The sequence below is a fragment of the Cervus canadensis genome, chromosome 28 (genome assembly GCF_019320065.1).
Source record: "Cervus canadensis isolate Bull #8, Minnesota chromosome 28, ASM1932006v1, whole genome shotgun sequence".
NCBI lineage: Eukaryota > Metazoa > Chordata > Mammalia > Artiodactyla > Cervidae > Cervus > Cervus canadensis.
Window position 1 is genome coordinate 47607585 of NC_057413.1, and position 20118 is coordinate 47627702.

Genomic DNA, 20118 nt, shown 5'->3' on the forward strand with positions numbered 1-20118 from the left:
AAAACTGTTTAAAGAATCACTTCGGGGCTTTATTAATTTTCTTTTTTATCTGTTTTGTTTGTTTGGTTTCTACTCTTCTTTCTACTTATTTTTGACCTAATGTGCTCATATTTTATTCTTTAGAAGTGCGCTACTTAATTTTCATATATTTGGGGCTTTCCAGGGTATCATATTGTGACTGGTTTGTAACACAATTAAAGTTCTGTAAGGCTGCAGTCTTTGAATTTATTGAGGTTTGTTTTATGACTTAGCAACACAGTCTTGTACATTCTGTATGCACCTGAAAAGAAAGATGTATTTTGCAGTTACTGGATATAATAATCTATGACTCTTAATTAGAATGAAGTGGTTGATTGTGCAATTCACTTCTATACTTACTGATTTTTATGACTAGTTCTTTCAGTTACTGAGGAAGGGGTATGAAAATATCCATATATGATTATCATTTATTTACTTCTTTTAGTTCTATCAGTTTATATTTCATTTGTCTAAAAGTTCTTTTATTAACCTGATACATAGATATTTATAATTGATATTACTTCTGATATATTGACCCTTTTATCATTTATTAATTCTTGTAAGAGTCCACTTTACCTGATAAAATTTTTCTTTCTCTTTCACTTTCACTTTTGAAGGATAATTTTGCAGGTACAGAATTCCAGGTTGGTAGGCATCTTTTCTTTCAACTTCAAATATTTCACTCTACTTTTCTGTTGTTTTCATGGTTTCTGAGAAGTCAGATATGATTCTTACCTTTGTTCTGCTACATGTAAGATTTTTTTTCTCCTCTTGCTTCTTTGACTTCCTGTATTTTGAAAATGATATGCCTAGGTACAGAGTTTTTTGGTGTTAATCCCACTTGATGTTCTTTGAACTTCTTGGATCTGTGGTTTGGTGTCTGACAGTCATTTAAGGAAATTTTCTCAGTAAATGTCTTCTCTTTACTTTTTTATTTATATTCTTTTCTTTTCTTTTCTTTTGTTGCACTGCATCTTAGTTGCTGTATGTGGGCTTTTCTTTAGTTGTGAGGAGCAGGGACTACTCTTCGTTGCAGTGCACGGGCTTCTCATTGTGGTGGCTTCTCTTGTTGCGGAGCACAGGCTCTAGGCGTACAGGCTTCAGTACTTGCAGCACACGGGCTCAGTAGTTGTGGCTCATGGCCCTGGAGCATGCAGGCTCAGTAGTTGTGGCCCACGGGCTTAGTTGCTCTGGGGCATGTGGAATCTTCCCAGACCTGGGATTGAACCCATGTCCCCTGCATTGGCAGGTGGATTCTTATTTACTGTACCACCAGGGAAGTCCTACATATTGTTTTCAATATTCTGTTCCTTTCTCTCTTTCCTCTCTTTCTTGTATTTCCATTACATATGTGTTAAACCTTTTATAGTTGTTGCACAGTTCATGGATATTCTGTTCTGTTTTCTTTCCAGTCTTTTTTCTCTTTGCTTTTCAGTCTTAGTGCTTTCTATTGAGATATCCTCAAGCTCAGATATTCTTACATCAGCTATATCCAGTCTGCTAATAAATCCATCATTCTTCATTTCTGTTTCGGTGTCTTTGATCGCTGGCATTTCTTTTCGGTTTTTTCTGAGGATTTCCATCTCTGTTTATATTGTCCGTCTGTTCCTAAACGCTATCTACTATATCTATTAGAGCCCTTAGCATGTTAATCATTATTGTTTTTAAATCTGTGCCTAGTAATTCCAATATCTGAGTCTGATTTTGATCCTAGCTGTCTCCAAACTGTATTTTTTGACCTTTTAGTATGTCTTAAATTTTTTCTTGGTCATTAGTCATACAATATACTTGGTGAAGGGGACTCTCGTAATTAGGCCTTTAGTAATGTGATGGTACAGGCATAGAGAACAGACTTGTGGTTGCCACGGGAGAAGGGGTGTGTGTGGGGGGGAACTGTTGGGAGTTTGGGATTAGCAGATACAAACTGTTACATATAGGATGGATAAACAGCAGGGTCCTGTATTGTAGCACAGGGAGCTATATTCAGTATCCTGTGATAAGCCATAATGGAAAAGAATATGAAAAAGAGTCTATAACTGAGTTACTTTGCTATACAACAGAAATTAACACAATTCAATAAATTAACCATACTTCAATAAAATTTTAAAAAGCAAAAACATCTGCTAGAAAATGTATACCAACAACAACAAAATAACATGGTGGTAATGGGTCAGGGAGAGAGCATTCTGTAGTCTTATGATTAGGTCTCAGTCTTTTAATGAGCCTGTATCTCTGGGCTGTGAACCTCACATGTGTTTCTTGATGTCCCCCATAGCCCTAATTTAGTTGGGACAGGATGGCTAGAGCAGGCTAGAATTGGGTATTTCCCTTTTTCCAGTCAGTTTGATAAAACCCCAGCAGGTTAGGCTCTGATTAAGGAAAGCTATGACAAACCTAGACAGAGTGTTTTTAAAAAGCAGAGACATCTCTTTGTTGTCAAAGGCTGTATAGTCAAAGCTATAGTTTTTCCAGTAGTCTTCACATATGGATGTGAGAGTTGGACGATATAGAAGGCTGAGCACTGAAGAATTGATGTTTTTGAATTGTGGTGCTGGAGAAGACTCGCGAATCCTTTGGACTACATGGAGATCAAATCAGTCGATCCTAAAGGAAGGCAACCCTGAATATTCTTCGGAAGGATTGAAGCTGAAGCTCCAGTACTTTGGCCAGTAGATGCTACAAGTCAACTCATTGGAAAAGACCCTGATGCTGGGAAAGATTGAGGGCAGGAGGAAGAGGGAATGGCAGAGGATGACATGGTTGGATGACATCACAGATTCAATAGACATGAATCTGAGCAAACTCCAGAAGATAGTGGAAGACAAAGGATCCTGGAGTGCTACAGTCCATGAGGTTGCCAAGAGTCAGATATAACTTAGGGACTGAACAACAACAAAATACAAAGACAGCGATTCTCAGAATTTTAAAACTCCAAAAACGTTATCTATCAGAGGCATAGTAAAACAGAAAGTCACTAAAAATAGAAATATAAACAGTGGAGAAAAATATACCAGGCATAAAGTATGATACAGAAGAAAGTTAAAGTAGCAGTTTTCCTTGTATTCCTGCTTTTCTAATTAGAATCACACTGGATACTGCTACCCTCATTTCTTATTCCTTTCTTTTTATTTCCTTTCTTCTTTTTCCTTTGGGTGTGCTCAGCTGTTCTTTTTCTATTAAGGATCCAACACAGACTCCCACATTACATTAGGTGTCATTTTTTCCTTAATCACCTCAATCTCCAAAAGATTGACAGGTCCTGTATGGAACCTAGAAGAGAAGTAAAGCACCTTAGTGGGAAAACTGATGATATTTAAATTAAGTGTATAATTAATAATATTATACCAGTGTTAGTTTCCTTGTACTTTGGTTAACATTAAGGAAAGCTTTTAAGGAAAAGTAAGGGTGTAAAGGAACTCTGTATTTTTGCAACTGTTCTATAAATATATTTTAAAGATAGAAAAAGAAGGTTAAACACTGAGTTCAAGAAGCCAGTAGAGATAGAACAATTGAGCACACTCAAGAGAAAGAAATGAAAAGATCAGAAAATGAAATATAAGTAAAAAGTTGGGATACTTACTCTTTGGAATTATTAAGGCAATTTTCTGAGAAGACTGAGTAAGAAAAAAAGAAGGTGAACATATATAAAATTCAGAATGAAGATTGATACACTCACTGCATTCCTTTTGGTGGTATCATTTCTTGCAAAGCTGAGTCTTCTCTGCTGCTGATTTTTAAAAAGCAGAAACCTGTGAAATAAGAAATGAGGGTGGCAGTATCCAATTTGATTCTAAAATTTGAGAAATTGTGCAGTGCCCACCAGGTGCTAAATGCCCACCAGGTGCTAAATTTGAGTCTAAGTGTGTGATAAACAGAATTGTTAGGTGTTTCATTTGGTGAAATGGTGCCTTGAAGGAAACTGTTGAGACACTAAAGATGCCATTAACCAAGAAAGTCTGACAACCTCTGAAATGCAAGAATTATGAACAAGTAAATGCAAACAAAAAAAAAAATTGAAAATGTAGATGAAATGGATAAATTTGTAGAATAGTGATAGGCAACTTGAATATATTATGTGAAATAGTATGAAACATGGAAGGGTAATCAAAGATCTTCCCTCCCTAAAATCCCATACCTGGATGACTATATACGGGTGAATTCTATCAAATTTTGAAGGAACAGTTAATTCTTTTCTTAAACAAGTTACTACAGAAAATGGGAAAGTAATGAAAACTGCCTCTTTATGAGGCTACTTACCAGCTTGATTTCAAGCCCTGATAAATTCAAGGAGACGTTATAAAGCCATTTCTCTCATTCATATAGATGAAAGAATCCTAAATAAAATATTAAATATCTGAATCTAAAAATATACTAAAAGAGTGATGCATCATGATCAAACAGAATTTAGTTCAGGAATCCAAAGATAGTTCATCTTTAAAATAATTATTAATGTAATTCACCATTTTAATAGTTGAGAAAAGAAAAATGTTTTACTGATTTGAATCAGAAAAGCATTTTATAAATTTCATTTATTGTTTGTGATTTAATTCTTAGCAAACAAAGAATATATAAGGGAACATATTGAGTATTTGTATGTTAGATTTCTCTAAGTTTTTTTGTTATGGACATTTTCAAGCATAAAGATAGAGTGAGTGGTCTAATATACTTGAGAGTACTCATTGCTGAGCTTCAGTTATTACTGGTATATGGCAACTCTTTAATCTGTGCACACATACAGGCTTATACACTTTTTCCTGCCCTGCCAGATTATTTTGAAGAACATTCCAGATAGCATACTCTTTAAAAAAATCAATACTCACTATGTGCCTTTTTTCTTTATAACCATTAATGTTTTAAAATAATTAACACTAATTCCTTAGTATCTACTGTCTAACAGGGTTGAACTTGTCTTAACTGACTCATAAATGTGGCTTCAGATTTCACACATAGCATTTGGCTCTTAATCATTTTTTCTTTTAAACTATAATAGCTCCTTTACCTCTTTTTTTCATTTTTCTATTTATGTTACTAAGAAACCAGGTCATTTGTCCTATGGAATTTTCCACATTCGAGGTTTGGCTGATTCTGGCCACATGATATTGCTTAACATTTTTCTTTTTTCCCTGTCTTTCTTCTAACATGTAGTTAGGCTTGGTTAACCTCTGTTATTAGGGAAGGAAGTGGATAATAATTTTATAATTATTGATGCATAGCTTCTTTTAATAAACTTTTTATATCTTAACTGACCTGCTTGTTTATTTATTATTTATTTTTGACTGCCCTGGGTCTTTGTTACTGCATGGATTTTCTCTAGTTGCAGTGAGGAGAGGCTGCTCTTCATTGTGGCGCACAGGCTTCTTTCTCATTGCGGTGGCTCCTCTTTCTGGAGGCCGTGGGCTCTAGTGGAAAGGGCTTCAGTAGTCGCAGCGCAGAAGCCGACTGGTCGCAGCATGTGGTCTCAACGGTGCGGGTTCAGTAGTTGTGACACGTGGGCTTAGTTGCTCTGCGGCCTGTGGAATATCCCCGACCAGGGATCAAACCCATGTCCCCTGCCTGGGCTGGTGGATTCTTACCCACTGTGCCACTCCAGGAAGTCAGATGCATAACTTTTTATTTCTTCATATCAGAAGGCACGTAATGCTTGGCTGCTTTTAAGATTGACCAGTGGATTTAGGCAGAGAAGGCAATGGCACCCCACTCCAGTACTCTTGCCTGGAGAATCCCATGGACGGAGGAGCCTGGTGGGCTGCACTCCATGGGGTCGCTAAGAGTTGGACACAACTGAGCGACTTCACTTTCACTGTTTACTTTCATGCACTGGAGAAGGAAATGGCAACCCACTCCAGTGTTCTTGCCTGGGGAATCCCAGGGACGGGGGAGCCTGGTGGGCTGCTGTCTGTGGGGTCGCACAGAGTCGGACACGACTGAAGCGACTTAGCAGCAGCAGCAGCAGCAGCAGTGGATTTAGCTACCTGGCAGATGCAATCATTGTAAAGGTCTCCATCAGCCTTTTATTTATTTCTTTATTTTGCCACATTATGCGGCATGTGGGATCTTATTTCCCCAGCGAAGGACTGAACTCATGCTCTCTGCATTGAAAGCGTGGCGTCTTACCGACCAGACTGCCAGGGAACGCCCTCTACAGCCTTTTTGCCTGATGTTTTAGCAGTCAGTGATGGCTTGCTGCCTGGATCTTTATTTTGTTAGGTGGTTGCAAAATGGTGCTATTTGACTTTATTATCTTTTCTTTGTTTATTAGCTAGTCTTCTATAAAGAAGAAATACGATCCTTCTTCAATCCTTTGATTACCCTGAGGCACAGTTTGTATAGGAAAGGCAAGATAAATGCTTGATTCTTTTTTTTTTTTTTAAATGCTTGATTCTTTTTAGAAGAGCACTTTCTTACTATACTTCCAGTGAACATAATACTTAATGAGTGATATCACTAAGTTTGTCACTTTCTTAGTAAACTAACAGTGAATGTAATACTTAAGAATACTAAAGAACCTTTAGGTGTGTTTAATACCCAAAACCAAGACAAGGATGCCTGCTATTACTGTTGCTGTTTACCATTTTACCTGAAGTCCTTGTCAACAGTGTGAGGGAAGAAAAATAAAAGATGTAAATATTGTAAGGAAGAAAATTAAATTGTCGTTGTGTACATACTATATACTCAGTTTACTTCAGGGAAAAAAGAATCAGCAAACTATTAGAAACTGCTTAAGTTTATCAAGGATATTAAAAATCAATAGTTTCTTTTCCTCATCCTTAACTAACTAGAAAATGAAAAAAAAATTAAATGTGTGTCATTAAAACAACAAAACCTAGAAAGTACCTAGATAATTTACTCTTGAAAGGATGCTATTACTCCTGAAGTTTATCAATAAATTCCAGGTAATCTATGTCAAAATTTTAGCTGAGTATTTTTGAGGAACTCTGTAAACTTACGTGATTAAGCCTTTAAAAAAGGAGAATAAAGGGGAGTTTATCCTACTAGATATTAAGATATTCTACAAAAAGCCATAGTAATACAGTGTAGTTTTGTATAAGAACAAATAGGTCACTCAAATATATTACACAACCTAGATATAGACCTGCTAATGGAACTTAACATATTTAAAGGTGACACCACAATCAATAGATAAAAATTAGATTGTTTACTAGATGGTTTCAGACAAAGAAAGCAGCTCATTGTCTATGAAGAAATAAATGTTATCTCTGTTCTATATTATATGCAAAAGTAGATTCCAAATGGATTAAGCACCTAAATGTGGAAAATACCAAAAGATTTCATTGACGAAAATTATCTTCTTTAAAAGCATATATTTTTGTGACCTAGGATTGGGAAAAGAACTTCTATAAATCTCAAAGCACAAACCAATTTGTGTGTAAATTTAATTGCATCAAAATAGGGAGTTCTGTTTAACAAAGGACCCCATGGGCAAAACTAATACACACGTGACACATGGGAGACAATATTTGCAATGTCTAAATGGCCAAGTGATTAATGTCCACTAGACTAAATTATACAGGAACTCCTGCAAATAAAGAAGATGAAGCAATCCCAGCAGAAAAATGGGCGTAGGATATAACCAGGCAGTTTATAGAAAAGGAAATCCTCAAAGCTGTAAGTATATGAAGAGTTGCTCAAGTGTATTAGAAAAATGCAAATTAAAACAATAAAGTATCGTTTCATAGGGCTTCCCTTGTAGCTCAGTCAGTAAAGAATCTGCTTGCAGTATAGGAGACCTGGGTTCGATCCTTGGGTTGGGAAGATCCTCTGGAGGAGGGCATGGCAACCCACTCCAGTATCCTTGCCTGGAAAATCTCATGGACAGAGGAGCCTGGTGGGCTGCAGTCCATGGGGTCACAAAGAGTTGGGCACGACTGAGCGACTAACACTTACTTACTTATCATTTCATATATGTTAGGCTGGTCGTTGTATAGTTGCTAAATCGTGTCCAGCTCTTCTGTGACCCCATGAACTGTAACCCACCAAGTTCTTCTGTCCATGGGATTTCCCAGGCAAGAATACTGGAGTGGGTTACCATTTCCTTCTCCAGGGGATCTTCCCCACCCAGGGATTGAACCTGTATCTCCTGCATTGGCTCGTGGATCCTTTACCACTAAGCCACCAGGGAAGCCCCTGTTAGAGAAGAACTTAATGCTAGTGAAGATGCAGGGCTATGAAAACCCTTACACACTGCTGGGAAACATGCAGCCACTCTGGCCAGTAGCATGGCACTCAGAATAAAAACTTGATGTACATGACCCAGCAGTTCTGCTCTAGAGTTGATTTACCAAAGAAAATCTCAATCAGATCTATAGAGAACATTTACAGGGATGTTAACTGCAGCAGCATTTGTGGTAGAAAGGCATTGGAGGTAATCCAGGTATCCGGTGCAGGGATAGTATAGAGAAAAAATGTTTTGGAACACACCATGACATATTATATAGCAATTAGAAGCAGCACATCAAATGTACACATACAGAATGAATGGATTGTGTTACAGAATTGAAAAAGTAAAGAACAGAATGAGACAGAATAATACATAACAGTAAGATTTGCACACATCAAAAATACATGCACTTAGTAAACAAATATTTACTGTATAGCACAGGAAACTACGTTCAGTATCTTTTAATAACCTATACTGGGAAAGAATCTGAAATATATATGTGTATATGTGTATCTGAATCACTGCTGTATACCTGAAACTAATAAAATATTGTAAAAACAACTATTTTAAAAAGAATTAAAAAAATACATGTACTCAAAAACATTTTGCAAGAACACAAACAAATAAAGAACTTCTGTGGTGGGTCAGCAGGTAAAGAATCTGCCTGCAGTGCAGGAGACCCGGGTTCAATCTCACGGTCGGGAAGATCCCCTGGAGAAGGGAATGGCTAGCCTGGAGAATTCCATGGACAGAGGAGCCTGGCGGGCTACCAGTCCATGGGGTCACAAAGAGTTGGACACGACTGAGCCACTAACATATACAAATAAAAGTCAATAATAAGGATAGTAGGGTGGTTGCCTATGAGAAACAGGATAAGGGGAAATGTAAAGATTTTCATGACTCCCATATCATTTCATAGAATCATAGAGATTCTCTTATTTAAGGTATGATATGTAGTATATCTAACTGACAGTATGTTAAAAGCAAATGAAGTGACTGAGGCTACCATTGTCAACCCGTGCACCTTGTGGAATCTTACTCTCCCAACAGGATGTTTTATGAACCATAAATGTTGTGCGACCATCAGATATACAAGTGTAGAGACCCATATCAGCCTCTATATTGAATGCTTAGTATATGATTGCCTTTTAAATTAGTGAAAATTTAAATAGACCTTTGCTTTAATATTGTCTTCTTTCATCTTGCCTTTGGGGAATGTGCATAGAAACCACTTTGATGACCTTTGGTCTGAATTATCTGTTTGGATAAAGTTACTTGAAATCTCAGGATATATCTTAAGACTGTATAATATGTAAAATCTATTCCATATACATCTGTGTGTTTTAATATAAAATATGATTTCCCCAAATCTTTAGGGAAAATTCCCATTCTGGTAATGTGTGCTCTCTAAGACCCGCTAATATACATCCAATATGAGAAACAGTTTCTTAAGCTGACTTCATTGATCAGAGATCTGACAGATCTTTCGGAGCAATAATTTTTTTTTCTTACAGCAAGGCTTTTCACTATTCTGGCTCTTCTAAGATAGATTCTAGTTTGAAATACTACATTGTAAAACATACACTTATTGTATACATTATGATTTTTTTTTCTTTAACTTTTCAGAGACTGTGCAGTTGATCCAACTTGTGTTTTATGCATGGAGTGCTTTTTGGGAAGTATTCACAGAGACCACCGATATAGGGTTAGTAATACCCAGATGATAACCACACCTAGTATTGAAATTTATACTCAATACATTTTCTTCCTTTTTAAAATTCCAATATTTAACACTGAAACTGGGGAGAGCGGTTAAGAAACGTGTTATTGAAATACCATTAAACATGTGATGGCAGTGTAGAGACAAATTATGAATCCAGATTTCATGGAATACATGGTTTAAGAAAGGCAAGACAGATAGCAGCTCTTCCAGTATTGGTTTTCAGCTAGTTAGCTTTGCTGTTTATTTTTAATGTTTATTATCTTTCTAGTTCTAGGTTTATAAAGCAGGTTATCAAAAATTAGAGAATGAAGGTGAGAGTTAAAATGTGAGAGGGAGACTCTGAAGGAAGAATGAGTGAGCAAAATAAGGAGAAGTGACAAGATTATACCTTTAAGAAATATTTTTTGGTGAACCTCTACAGAATATTTGCTGTTTCTTAATGTTAAAGAGGCACCTACTATTATACAGTGTAAAAGAGAGCCAACTCCAAAACATAAGGCTAACCAGGTTTTGTTTGTTTATTTTACTGCTATAATACAAACAATACTTTTCCAAAAATCAAGTGTGTTTGCTTTTAAATTAGGGCCACAGAATACATTAGGCAGATTATTGCTAAGCCTGTCCTGGTTCCTGTACTGGAAATTGAAGCCAGAGCTGTGAACATTCAAAAATTTAGGGAACTGGAACTTCTCACACTAATCTCAAGTAAAACGATAGAGAAGAAATATTGCAGTCATCTTATTAATTCAAGAGCTTTATTAGTTCAGGATTTTTTCTCCTGTTTGTTTTTATTTACTCTGCCTGAGTATTGATAATAATCAACTAAAACAGCTGCAAAATTGAATTCGTATTTTTGTATATTTTTTTTATTTTCATTGAGCAAGAGAATCCTAGTTTCCTTTAGTCTGTTCTGCCTACCTATCTTTGGTAACCAGAACACGCATAAGAGCTATAGGGTGAAGTTATCATTTTCCATATGCCTGCCTGCTTATGTTTCTTGGTATCTTTGCAGCCCTTAAGAGTAACCATCATTTGTGAGTTTACATTAATTACCTTGTGATATGTAACATATAAATACTTTTCTTGAGCAAAATATGAAAGGCTTTTTCTAAAACTTGCACCTATACCCATTCGTAAACTCACAGCATGTTTTCAGAAGCAGAATTTCCGATCTACTAATTATTAAATAATAAGTTTTATCTTGCCAGATTCCTTGAATTATTGCTGCATTTTAAGGAAGCAGGAATAATTCTTGACCCCCACAAGTGGTAAAAAGTTTTGTGGCCAGATGGTATTTCCAGAGTTTACTTCCTTTTCAAAGAATGCTATTTAGAGAGTTTTAGAAAAGAAAAAATAAATGATTTCCGTAGTTTTCGTTGATCACTTTTCTGATAATACATGCAGCACTCTTATTAGACTTTTGTAGAAGATAGCAGTTAAAGGAATCTTTGTAACTCTTGAATCTGTTACAGTATGTTATAGCCTAGTAGCACAGATACCAGCAGTATATCAGTTTAGCCAAAACCTAGCAAGAAAACCCTTGTGATTTTTACTAATTAGAAACTCATGCAAGTGGACATATTTTACCTCTTTAAAATAGATGTAGCCTTGTTTGGTAGAAACCAGTGCAATACTGCAAAACCAGAAGCAATTATTCTTCAATTAAAAATAAATAAAAAATAGATGTTGCTTACTAAACACTATAAAGTAGCTTATTTTATTTTGAAATCACTTAAACTAGCCTATAGGCTTATTTAAAATAAGTTTTAAAACATTGAGAGATTTGGCATTTTGATTTTATCCTCCAAAGAAATTAAACATTTTAGCAATGTTATTTCCTTAGCACTTGATATTCCTATTTATAAGCTGATAGTCCTCAGTAAATACTTATTGACAAGATACTTTACAATTTCTTTTCAAGATGACAACATCAGGAGGTGGAGGTTTCTGTGACTGTGGTGATACTGAAGCTTGGAAAGAGGGTCCTTACTGTCAGAAACATGAGCTTAACACCTATGAAACTGAGGAAGAAGAGGTAAAAACATTTTCACAAAATTGTTTTAAGGAAATACTATTTTAACTATGCTTTTGAAATATTTTCAGACCTAGAATTAGGTTGTAATATAGAATTGTGTAAGTAAAATAGCCCTGGCACAATAAACAGTATCCAACTATACTTGAAAAGCTTTTTTGCATTTTGTGGATGCCATACAATTACTAATAGAACACACTTGAAATCCTAGAAATTTAATTTAATTTGGACTTTTGCATTGGTTTTATTTTAAGCATATATGAGCTTTTTTAAGTCTTCATTTTTTATTAAAAGGATTGTTTGTGGTTACATGTGGACCAGTTAACTTAGTTGATTTTTATTTGTGTTGTGACCAAGACTTTGTAGACTGGATACCTTTCTTTTCTATAGTCAATAGCAGCCAGTCCTACTCATCATCTCCCAGTAAATCAGTGTCATTGGATATGTGATGGGACCAAACATTGGGATGATAGCTCAGTACAAATTATACTTATTCCAGTAAATAATGTGCTTTCTAAAATTATCATTGATCCTTCATTGTTTTTCTCTAAATATTTGGAATGATTCAGTGGATTCTCACTAAATAAATAACTTTAAACTCTGCTGTTTGTGGCAGTTGATATTTGATTTAGGATCTTATTTCAGATTTTAATTTTAAATGGCAGAGAGGTGGGTATATTTGAAGTACTTATTGCATTGTTAGTAAGTAGATCTCATATAGATTTGGGGCAAGTGGACATTGCTAGTCCTTCCTCATGCATGTATCTTCGTGGTCTCAAGTATTTTAACAGAATGACCAAAGAATTTATGGTGTAGGACAGTGTCTTTTAAACTGTGTTCTACTGTGTTTTGGATGGATGAAGTTTGTGCAAAATGATTCAGTGCTATAGAAGACATATATTTGTTTGTGTTTCATTTGCTTTGTGCATGTGTTCTGGGATTATTTGCTAGAGAGAGATGCCAAGTGATCAGGGTTTCAGATTTCTCCACTGGCAGTTGAAACAGCTCCATTTTTATCTCTTACATATTGGATTGGGATTCTGTATATAAAAATACAAGCAAGGCAAACAAAGATAAATTTGGAAAGGGGGGTTTTAACTTTTGGAAAAAATTTGGGAACTAGTATAAAACTTTAAGATTCTGGGAGAAAATATTTACAAATCATATCTAATAAGTGTCTGGTATCTAGAGTATATATCTTATAACTCAGCAACAAAAAGACAACACAATTAAAAATGGGCAGAGGACCTGAATAGACATTTCTCCAAAGAAGATATAATACAAATGACCAACAAACACATGAAAACATGCTCAAGATTATTAGTCATTAGTTCAGTTGCTCAGTCGTGTCCAACTCTTTGTGACCCCATGAACCGTAGCACGCCAGGTCTCCCTGTCCATCGCCAACTCCCAGAGTCCACCCAAACCCATGTCCATTGAGTCGGTGATGCCATCCAACCATCTTATCCTCTGTCGTCCCCTTCTCCTGCCCTCAATCTTTCCGAGCATCAGGGTCTTTTCCAATGAGTCAGCTCTTCGCATCAGGTGGCCAAAGTATTGGAGTTTCAGCTTCAACATCACTCCTTCCAATGAACACCCATAGGAATTGTAAATCAAATCAGTGAGATACCACTTCACACCCAATAGGATGGACATAATCAAAAAAGTGATAAGCGGATTGGAAAGGATATAGAGAAATTGGAACTCTACAGTGCTAGTGGGGTTACAAAATGATTCAACACTGTGGAAAACAGTTTAGCTATTCCTCAAACTGTAAACATTGCCATATAAGCCTGTAATTTCATTTCTAGGTATATATGCAAAAGAATTAAAAACAAATATTATGATATGTACACGCACAAACATGTTAGTAGCAGCATTATTCATAATAGCCAAGAGGTGGAAATAGCCAAAATGTCTCTCAGTGTGTGAATGGATAAACATACAGTGTAATTTTTTTTTAATTTAATTTTATTTATTTATTTATTTTTTCATTTATTTTTATTAGTTGGAGGCTAATTACCTCACAATATTGTAGTGGTTTTTGTCATACATTGACATGAATCAGCCATGGATTTACATGTATTCCCCATCCTGATCCCCCCTCCCACCTCCCTCTCTACCCGATCCCTCTGGGTCTTCCCAGTGCACCAGGCCCGAGCACTTGTCTCATGCATCTAGCCTGGGCTGGTGATCTGTTTCACCCTAGATAATATACATGTTTCGATGCTGTTCTCTCGAAACATCCCACCCTCACCTTCTCCCACAGAGTCCCAAAGTCTGTTCTGTACATCTATGTCTCCTTTTCTGTTTTGCATATAGGGTTATAGTTACCATCTTTCTAAATTCCATATATATGCATTAGTATACTGTATTGGTGTTTATCTTTCTGACTTACTTCACTCTGTATAATGGGCTCCAGTTTCATCCATCTCATTAGAACTGATTCAAATGAATTCTTTTTAATGGCTGAGTAATATTCCATGGTGTATATGTAGCACAGCTTCCTTATCCATTCGTCTGCTGATGGGCATCTAGGTTGCTTCCATGTCCTGGCTATTATAAACAGTGCTGCGATGAACATTGGGGTGCATGTGTCTCTTTCAGATCTGGTTTCCTCGGCGTGTATACCCAGAAGTGGTATTGCTGGGTCATATGGCAGTTCTATTTCCAGTTTTTTAAGAAATCTCTCCACACTGTTCTCCATAGCGGGCTGTACTAGTTTGCATTCCCACCAACAGTGTAAGAGGGTTCCCTTTTCTCCACACCCTCTCCAGCATTTATTGCTTGTAGACTTTTGGATAGCAGCCATCCTGACTGGCATGTAATGGTACCTCATTGTGGTTTTGATTTGCATTTCTCTGATAATGAGTGATGTTGAGCATCTTTTCATGTGTTTGTTAGCCATCTGTATGTCTTCTTTGGAGAGATGTCTGTTTAGTTCTTTGGCCCATTTTTTGATTGGGTCATTTATTTTTCTGGGATTGAGCTGCAGGAGTTGCTTGTATATTTTTCATACAGTGTAATATTACTCAGTTATAAAAAGAAATGAAGTAATGAACTTTCAAAACATCATGAAAGAAGCCAGACACAGAGGGTCATATATTGTATGATTCCATTTATATGAAATATCCAGAAGAGAAATCTGTTTCGAACACAGACTGGTGGTTGCCAGGGGATAGGGAAGAGAAGAATGGAGAAAAACTGCTTAATGGGTAAGGGCTTTTACTCTGAAGTGATAGAAATGTTTTAGAACTAGATACAGGTGATTGTGGCTTAATATGAGGTGCTAGATACCAGCAGACTGTTCACTTTAAGTTTTCTAAGAAAAATTATGAATCTGCTTGCAGTTACTCTGTTGGCTTTATCCTCATACATTAGTGGGGTAGCTATGAAGTAGTGAAGACAAGTTAATTTCCTAAATTTTAAGAAGATTCTGGGACTTCAGGTGGTCTAGTGGTTAAGACTCTGCCTGCCAATGCAGGAGACACACGTTCAATCCCTGGTCTGGGAAAATTTCATATGCTGTGGAGCAGCTAAGCCGGTTAACTGCGACCACTGAGCCCAAGTAGCTGCGTGCTGCAGCTACTGAAGCCCGAGCGCCCAGAGCCCGTGCTCTGCAAGAAAAGCCACTGCAATGGGAATCCCACGCGCACCGCAGCTAGACAAAGCCTGTGCACCGCAGTGAAGACCCAGTGCAGTAAACATAAAATAAATATGTTTTTAAAGTTCAATACTGTTGGGAAAAAGTGAAAATGCCAGCAAGATACATGCTTGAGTGAAATTATATGGTCCTGCCTGGAGAATATATATTCCAGCAATCTGATAGAGAATCAAATCTCCAGGCTCTGCCATTTAATTCCTACTTAAGAATTCAGTTAAGAGAATGAAGTCTTTGAGGAAAGACTAGAAGATGTTAAAAGATAGCATTCTGTTTAGCATACCTGGTCCCCACTCACTAAATTTATACATTATCTCAGTTTTCTATATTTTGTGCTTGAAATGGAAGAAAACTATGTAATATTTGGAACGTGACTTTTTAGTCTGTCATAGAATTGTTGTTATTGAACATAATTTTATTTTTGTTTTACATTCAGCCTACATCTTAAGAAAAAGTTGGAAAAATTGGATTATATACTTCTGTTGGGATAGTGTTTAGAACAGCTGTGTAAGATAAATACTACTGTTACCCATATTTTGTAGCTGTGGAAGCTTGAATCTTATTTTAAGAAAGTTGTCTGCAGTACCGCACCCAGTTAAGTGCTGGTACTGGGCTTTAAACCTAGGTATTTCAGACAACTCTGATAGTACATTGCACTGATTTTTGGAAACGTTTTTTGGCAGTGGAATTTTTTAAAATAAAATTTTAATGAAATCCCAATAGTAAAACACAAAAGTGGTATTATTAATGAATTTATTTTTTATAAGTTGGAATGTATATTATTTACTTGTTAGAAAGGCATTCATGATTATTTTGTTTCTAGTTAATTTCTAGTTTTAGTTGGGCAGTGTGGAGAAAGCTCTCATTCATACCTTATTTGCATAAGACAGCAGTTAAACTCTTTTATATTATATGGTTACTTTTTTTCCCCTTCTTTTTTTCTGTTTGGCTGTGTCACTTGGCTTGCAGGATCTTAGTTCCCCAACCAGGGACTGAACACATGCCCTCAGCAGTAAAAGCTCAGAGTCTTAACTGGACTGTGGACCACCAGGGAATTCTCTCTGTTTTTTTCTTTTGACAGTCTAAAAATTCAAACATTATAGAGGTATAGAAGTGATCACATAAAAGATTAAAGTTCTCCATAATTCCCATGGTTTTCTAAGATAACGGTAGCCTTTTTAGCCTTTTTAACTCACTGACAAAGGCTTGCATTCTCTAATATAAATGTCATCAAAAACCATTATTAATCATAATAGGTAATACAACATGGGATAAAAACGGTCATTTATTTTCTCATTCTGACTGACTTATGCTGTGATAAGAGCAAAGGAACAGAAGTCTCTTCAAATAGCATTTGATTTCCCATTGTACACATGAATAGACTTGCACAGCCTAGCATCTCTTCACTGTAGAAATATTTCTTAATCCGTAACCATTTTCAAGAAGTTAACATGTGCATATAAATATGGCAGAAGAATCTTTATCTGGAGACTGTTTAAAAATATAGATAATCATATATTTTTAAACAGATGTGTATTTCAAATATGAAACATCTCTGACAGGCCCTGGGATGTTGTAGAACAGAGTTTGAACACTACTGGCTTGGATTCTCAAGAGGTGGCAGTTGTTTCTATCACAACACCATTTCATTCCTATAAATCCTGTTTATCATAATTCTTCAGTCCTCTAAAATGTCTTGTATTATGGGACATAATAATGTAAGAAACAGAATGACCGTATAGTGAGATACTATAACCTAGAAAACTGAGTTTTGGTTCTACTTTTTATTTTAGTTCTGTGTGAGGTTCATTTTATGATTTCTAGCCGCTCTTCTATGAATCCCCAAAAGGTTCCAGTTCTGGTACCTTCTTTATAATAGGTGATTTTACCATGTTAACTTCTAAAGTCTCCATAAGAAATGGTAGCAAACCTGGTAGCAGTATAAAAAAAATTTTTTTTTTGATGGAACATATAAAGCATAGGTAGAAAGTTCTGTAAGACTTTGGAAAATCTTCTTCTTACTTTACTTTTTCTTGCACTCTTTAAGCCCTACACCCATCTTCTTTAGGAATCTGTCCTTTTTTCTTCATTCTTGTTATTACTCTCTTCCATTTGATTTATATCAGTTCCATTAAGCTGGTCCTTGGTGAGGATGTACAAAAATGTTTCTGTGTCCTTATGTATATTTGCAAGAATGTGCTGGTTCCCTTTCCATCATGTTGGAATATATTGATTTTCTTATTGAGAGATGAATATAACACTTTTAGCCATTAAGCTGAATAACATGTTTATCTTAAATCTAAACATAAGATAAAGCATTAAGATTAAAGATTGTGTAAAACATTTTGCCAGCCTGACTGAAAGATACCATGATAAACTTACTGTATGTTTATAGTAATACTTTTTTACATTAGCGTTGAAATTTAGTGACTTATTCACTGTTAAGTCTAATGTGCGAACTTCCGTGTTACATGCATACACAACTTGTCTCACTGAAAGTGAGTGACTCTTAACTGCATCAAGGAGCAGTTTTCTGATCTTGTTGACTTCTCCCCTTTAGAATCCTCAAAATTAGGCTTTCCTTCATACCTGTAAAACTAAATATTGCTTGCCTGTCCTTAGATAACTTTTCTTTGTTTATCCTGGAATTTGGGGATTAGAGGGATATGAAGCTGTAAACATGCTTTTAAGATCCCATAATGCCATTCCAAAATTTTTAGATGTGTTAGGCATTGGAGAGCCTTGGAATATTTTGATTCAGAAGATTCAGTAATAGGGATTATTGTGGACAAAATGTTTTAGAAGTTTGATTTGCTGAAATACAACATATAGGATCAAATTGAAGAGAAATTGACGCTGGAGGATCAGTCAGCCTTTTACAGTAGTATTTTGAGGAGGAAGGCAGAATGGGAAAAAGGAGAATTAATGTGCGTTTAACATGGTTGCTTTTTTCTTCTTTCAGGATCCTCTTGTCCATTTATCAGAAGATGTGATAGCAAGAACTTATAACATTTTTGCTATTATGTTTCGATATGCAGTAGAGATACTAACCTGGGAAAAAGAAAGTGAATTACCACCAGATTTAGAGATGATGTAAGTACAACCCATTTATTCTTTGTATTTGCTTATACTTAGTTTTAAACATTTTGATTCTAATTCCTCAAATTAATGTAGCTAGGATTGAACATAATCTTTTTTAATTACTAGTTTTCAGCAAAATAATAACCTTGATTTTATAGTTTTAAAATATATGTGAGCCATTTAATTAGTAGAGGTTTTTTCCTGTTGGTTGCTTTGGCTGATTTATAGCCATATTTTAGCTAAAGCTGTACCACTGGTTGCAAGCACGGGCACTTTTCTCTTCTTTTTGTGTTAAAGCTGTTAACTCGATAATTCTTTTTGTTTCATCTGTCAGATTTGATTAGGGAATGAGCACTGTGACCTAAGTGAGTTTTTTGGTTTGACTAAATGCACAAATTCAGTTTTAATCATTTTGATTCTGAATTTTTTTTTTAATTTATTCTACACTTTGTGCTTCTTTTGGTGTACATCTAACTTTTTTTTTTTAACCATTTGTTCTTAAATTATTGAGGAGATTGTAAATTTGCAACCAGAGAGCTGGATTCTGCTATAGCTGTATTACAGCTAAGGACTTAACTTTTTTGCATGAATGTGCTTGCCTCGAGCAGCCTTCTCTTTTACATTTAATTCTAACCAATCTTGTTGGAATCATACTCATACTCAAGGTTGAATACAAGTGAGAGTCTAAAGGACATTGGTGCTGTATCTCTTTTGCTTTCTCAACAGTGTTCCAAATAATCAGGTTATAGTTTATGTTTCTTAATGAAATGAGATGTTAGCATTCCTTTTTGGAACTGTTGAAAGTGACTTAGTTAACCTCATAACTTTATCTTTGTGTATTTTGAGTTAGGAACCAACTAAGATCTAAATCTAAAATCCAGATTTAGACCCTAGAGAATAGAAAAGTTGTGTTTTTATTTTTCTATTCCATTTTCAGTTTGGGACTACCAGCACAGAAGGGAAAACAATCTAACTTACTTGTAATGTTTTCTCATCTTAGTAAATGACGTTTGATCTACCCAGAAACCTGAATCACCCATGTATCCACTTAGATTTCGGGTCCAGCAGGTTACCCCTGTATCAAGTTGTTCTACTTTTGTTCATCTGTGTTACTACTGTGGTAGTCCAAATTATATTAATTTCATCCTTGGACAGCATGATACCCTTAACCAGACTGCCATATCCACTCTTGTCTCCCTGCAGTTCATTCTCCGCACTGTAGCCACAGTGAATTTTAAGGCAAATCTGACTATAGCTCCTATTTCACCATTTCAAATCCTGGATTGCTCTTAGGATGGAAAAGTCCAAGTCTGTTTCAGGGTCTTTAAGATTTCTGCCTCTCTCCAGACTAATCTCCTCCTTCCTCCCTGTGCTCCACCACCCAGTTTCCCTTTACCACCTCAGGGTACCACCCAGGGTACCAC

At 35.9% G+C, this 20118-nt stretch overlaps 1 protein-coding gene across 5 annotated transcripts in view; it reads left to right on the forward strand.

Moving 5' to 3' along the window:
- The window catches only part of UBR2 (ubiquitin protein ligase E3 component n-recognin 2), a 102157-nt gene that overhangs the window by 21286 nt on the left and 60753 nt on the right, over positions 1-20118 (forward strand). For all 5 annotated transcript variants that reach the window (XR_006265938.1, XM_043449357.1, XM_043449355.1 and 2 more), the window contains exons 3-5: positions 9824-9902; positions 11842-11955; positions 18576-18706. Coding sequence is in view for 4 of the 5 variants with exons in the window: in XM_043449357.1 (XP_043305292.1) it covers positions 9824-9902; positions 11842-11955; positions 18576-18706 (324 nt within the window). In the remaining variant the exon portion in view is untranslated. The remainder of the gene's footprint in view (positions 1-9823; positions 9903-11841; positions 11956-18575; positions 18707-20118) is intronic.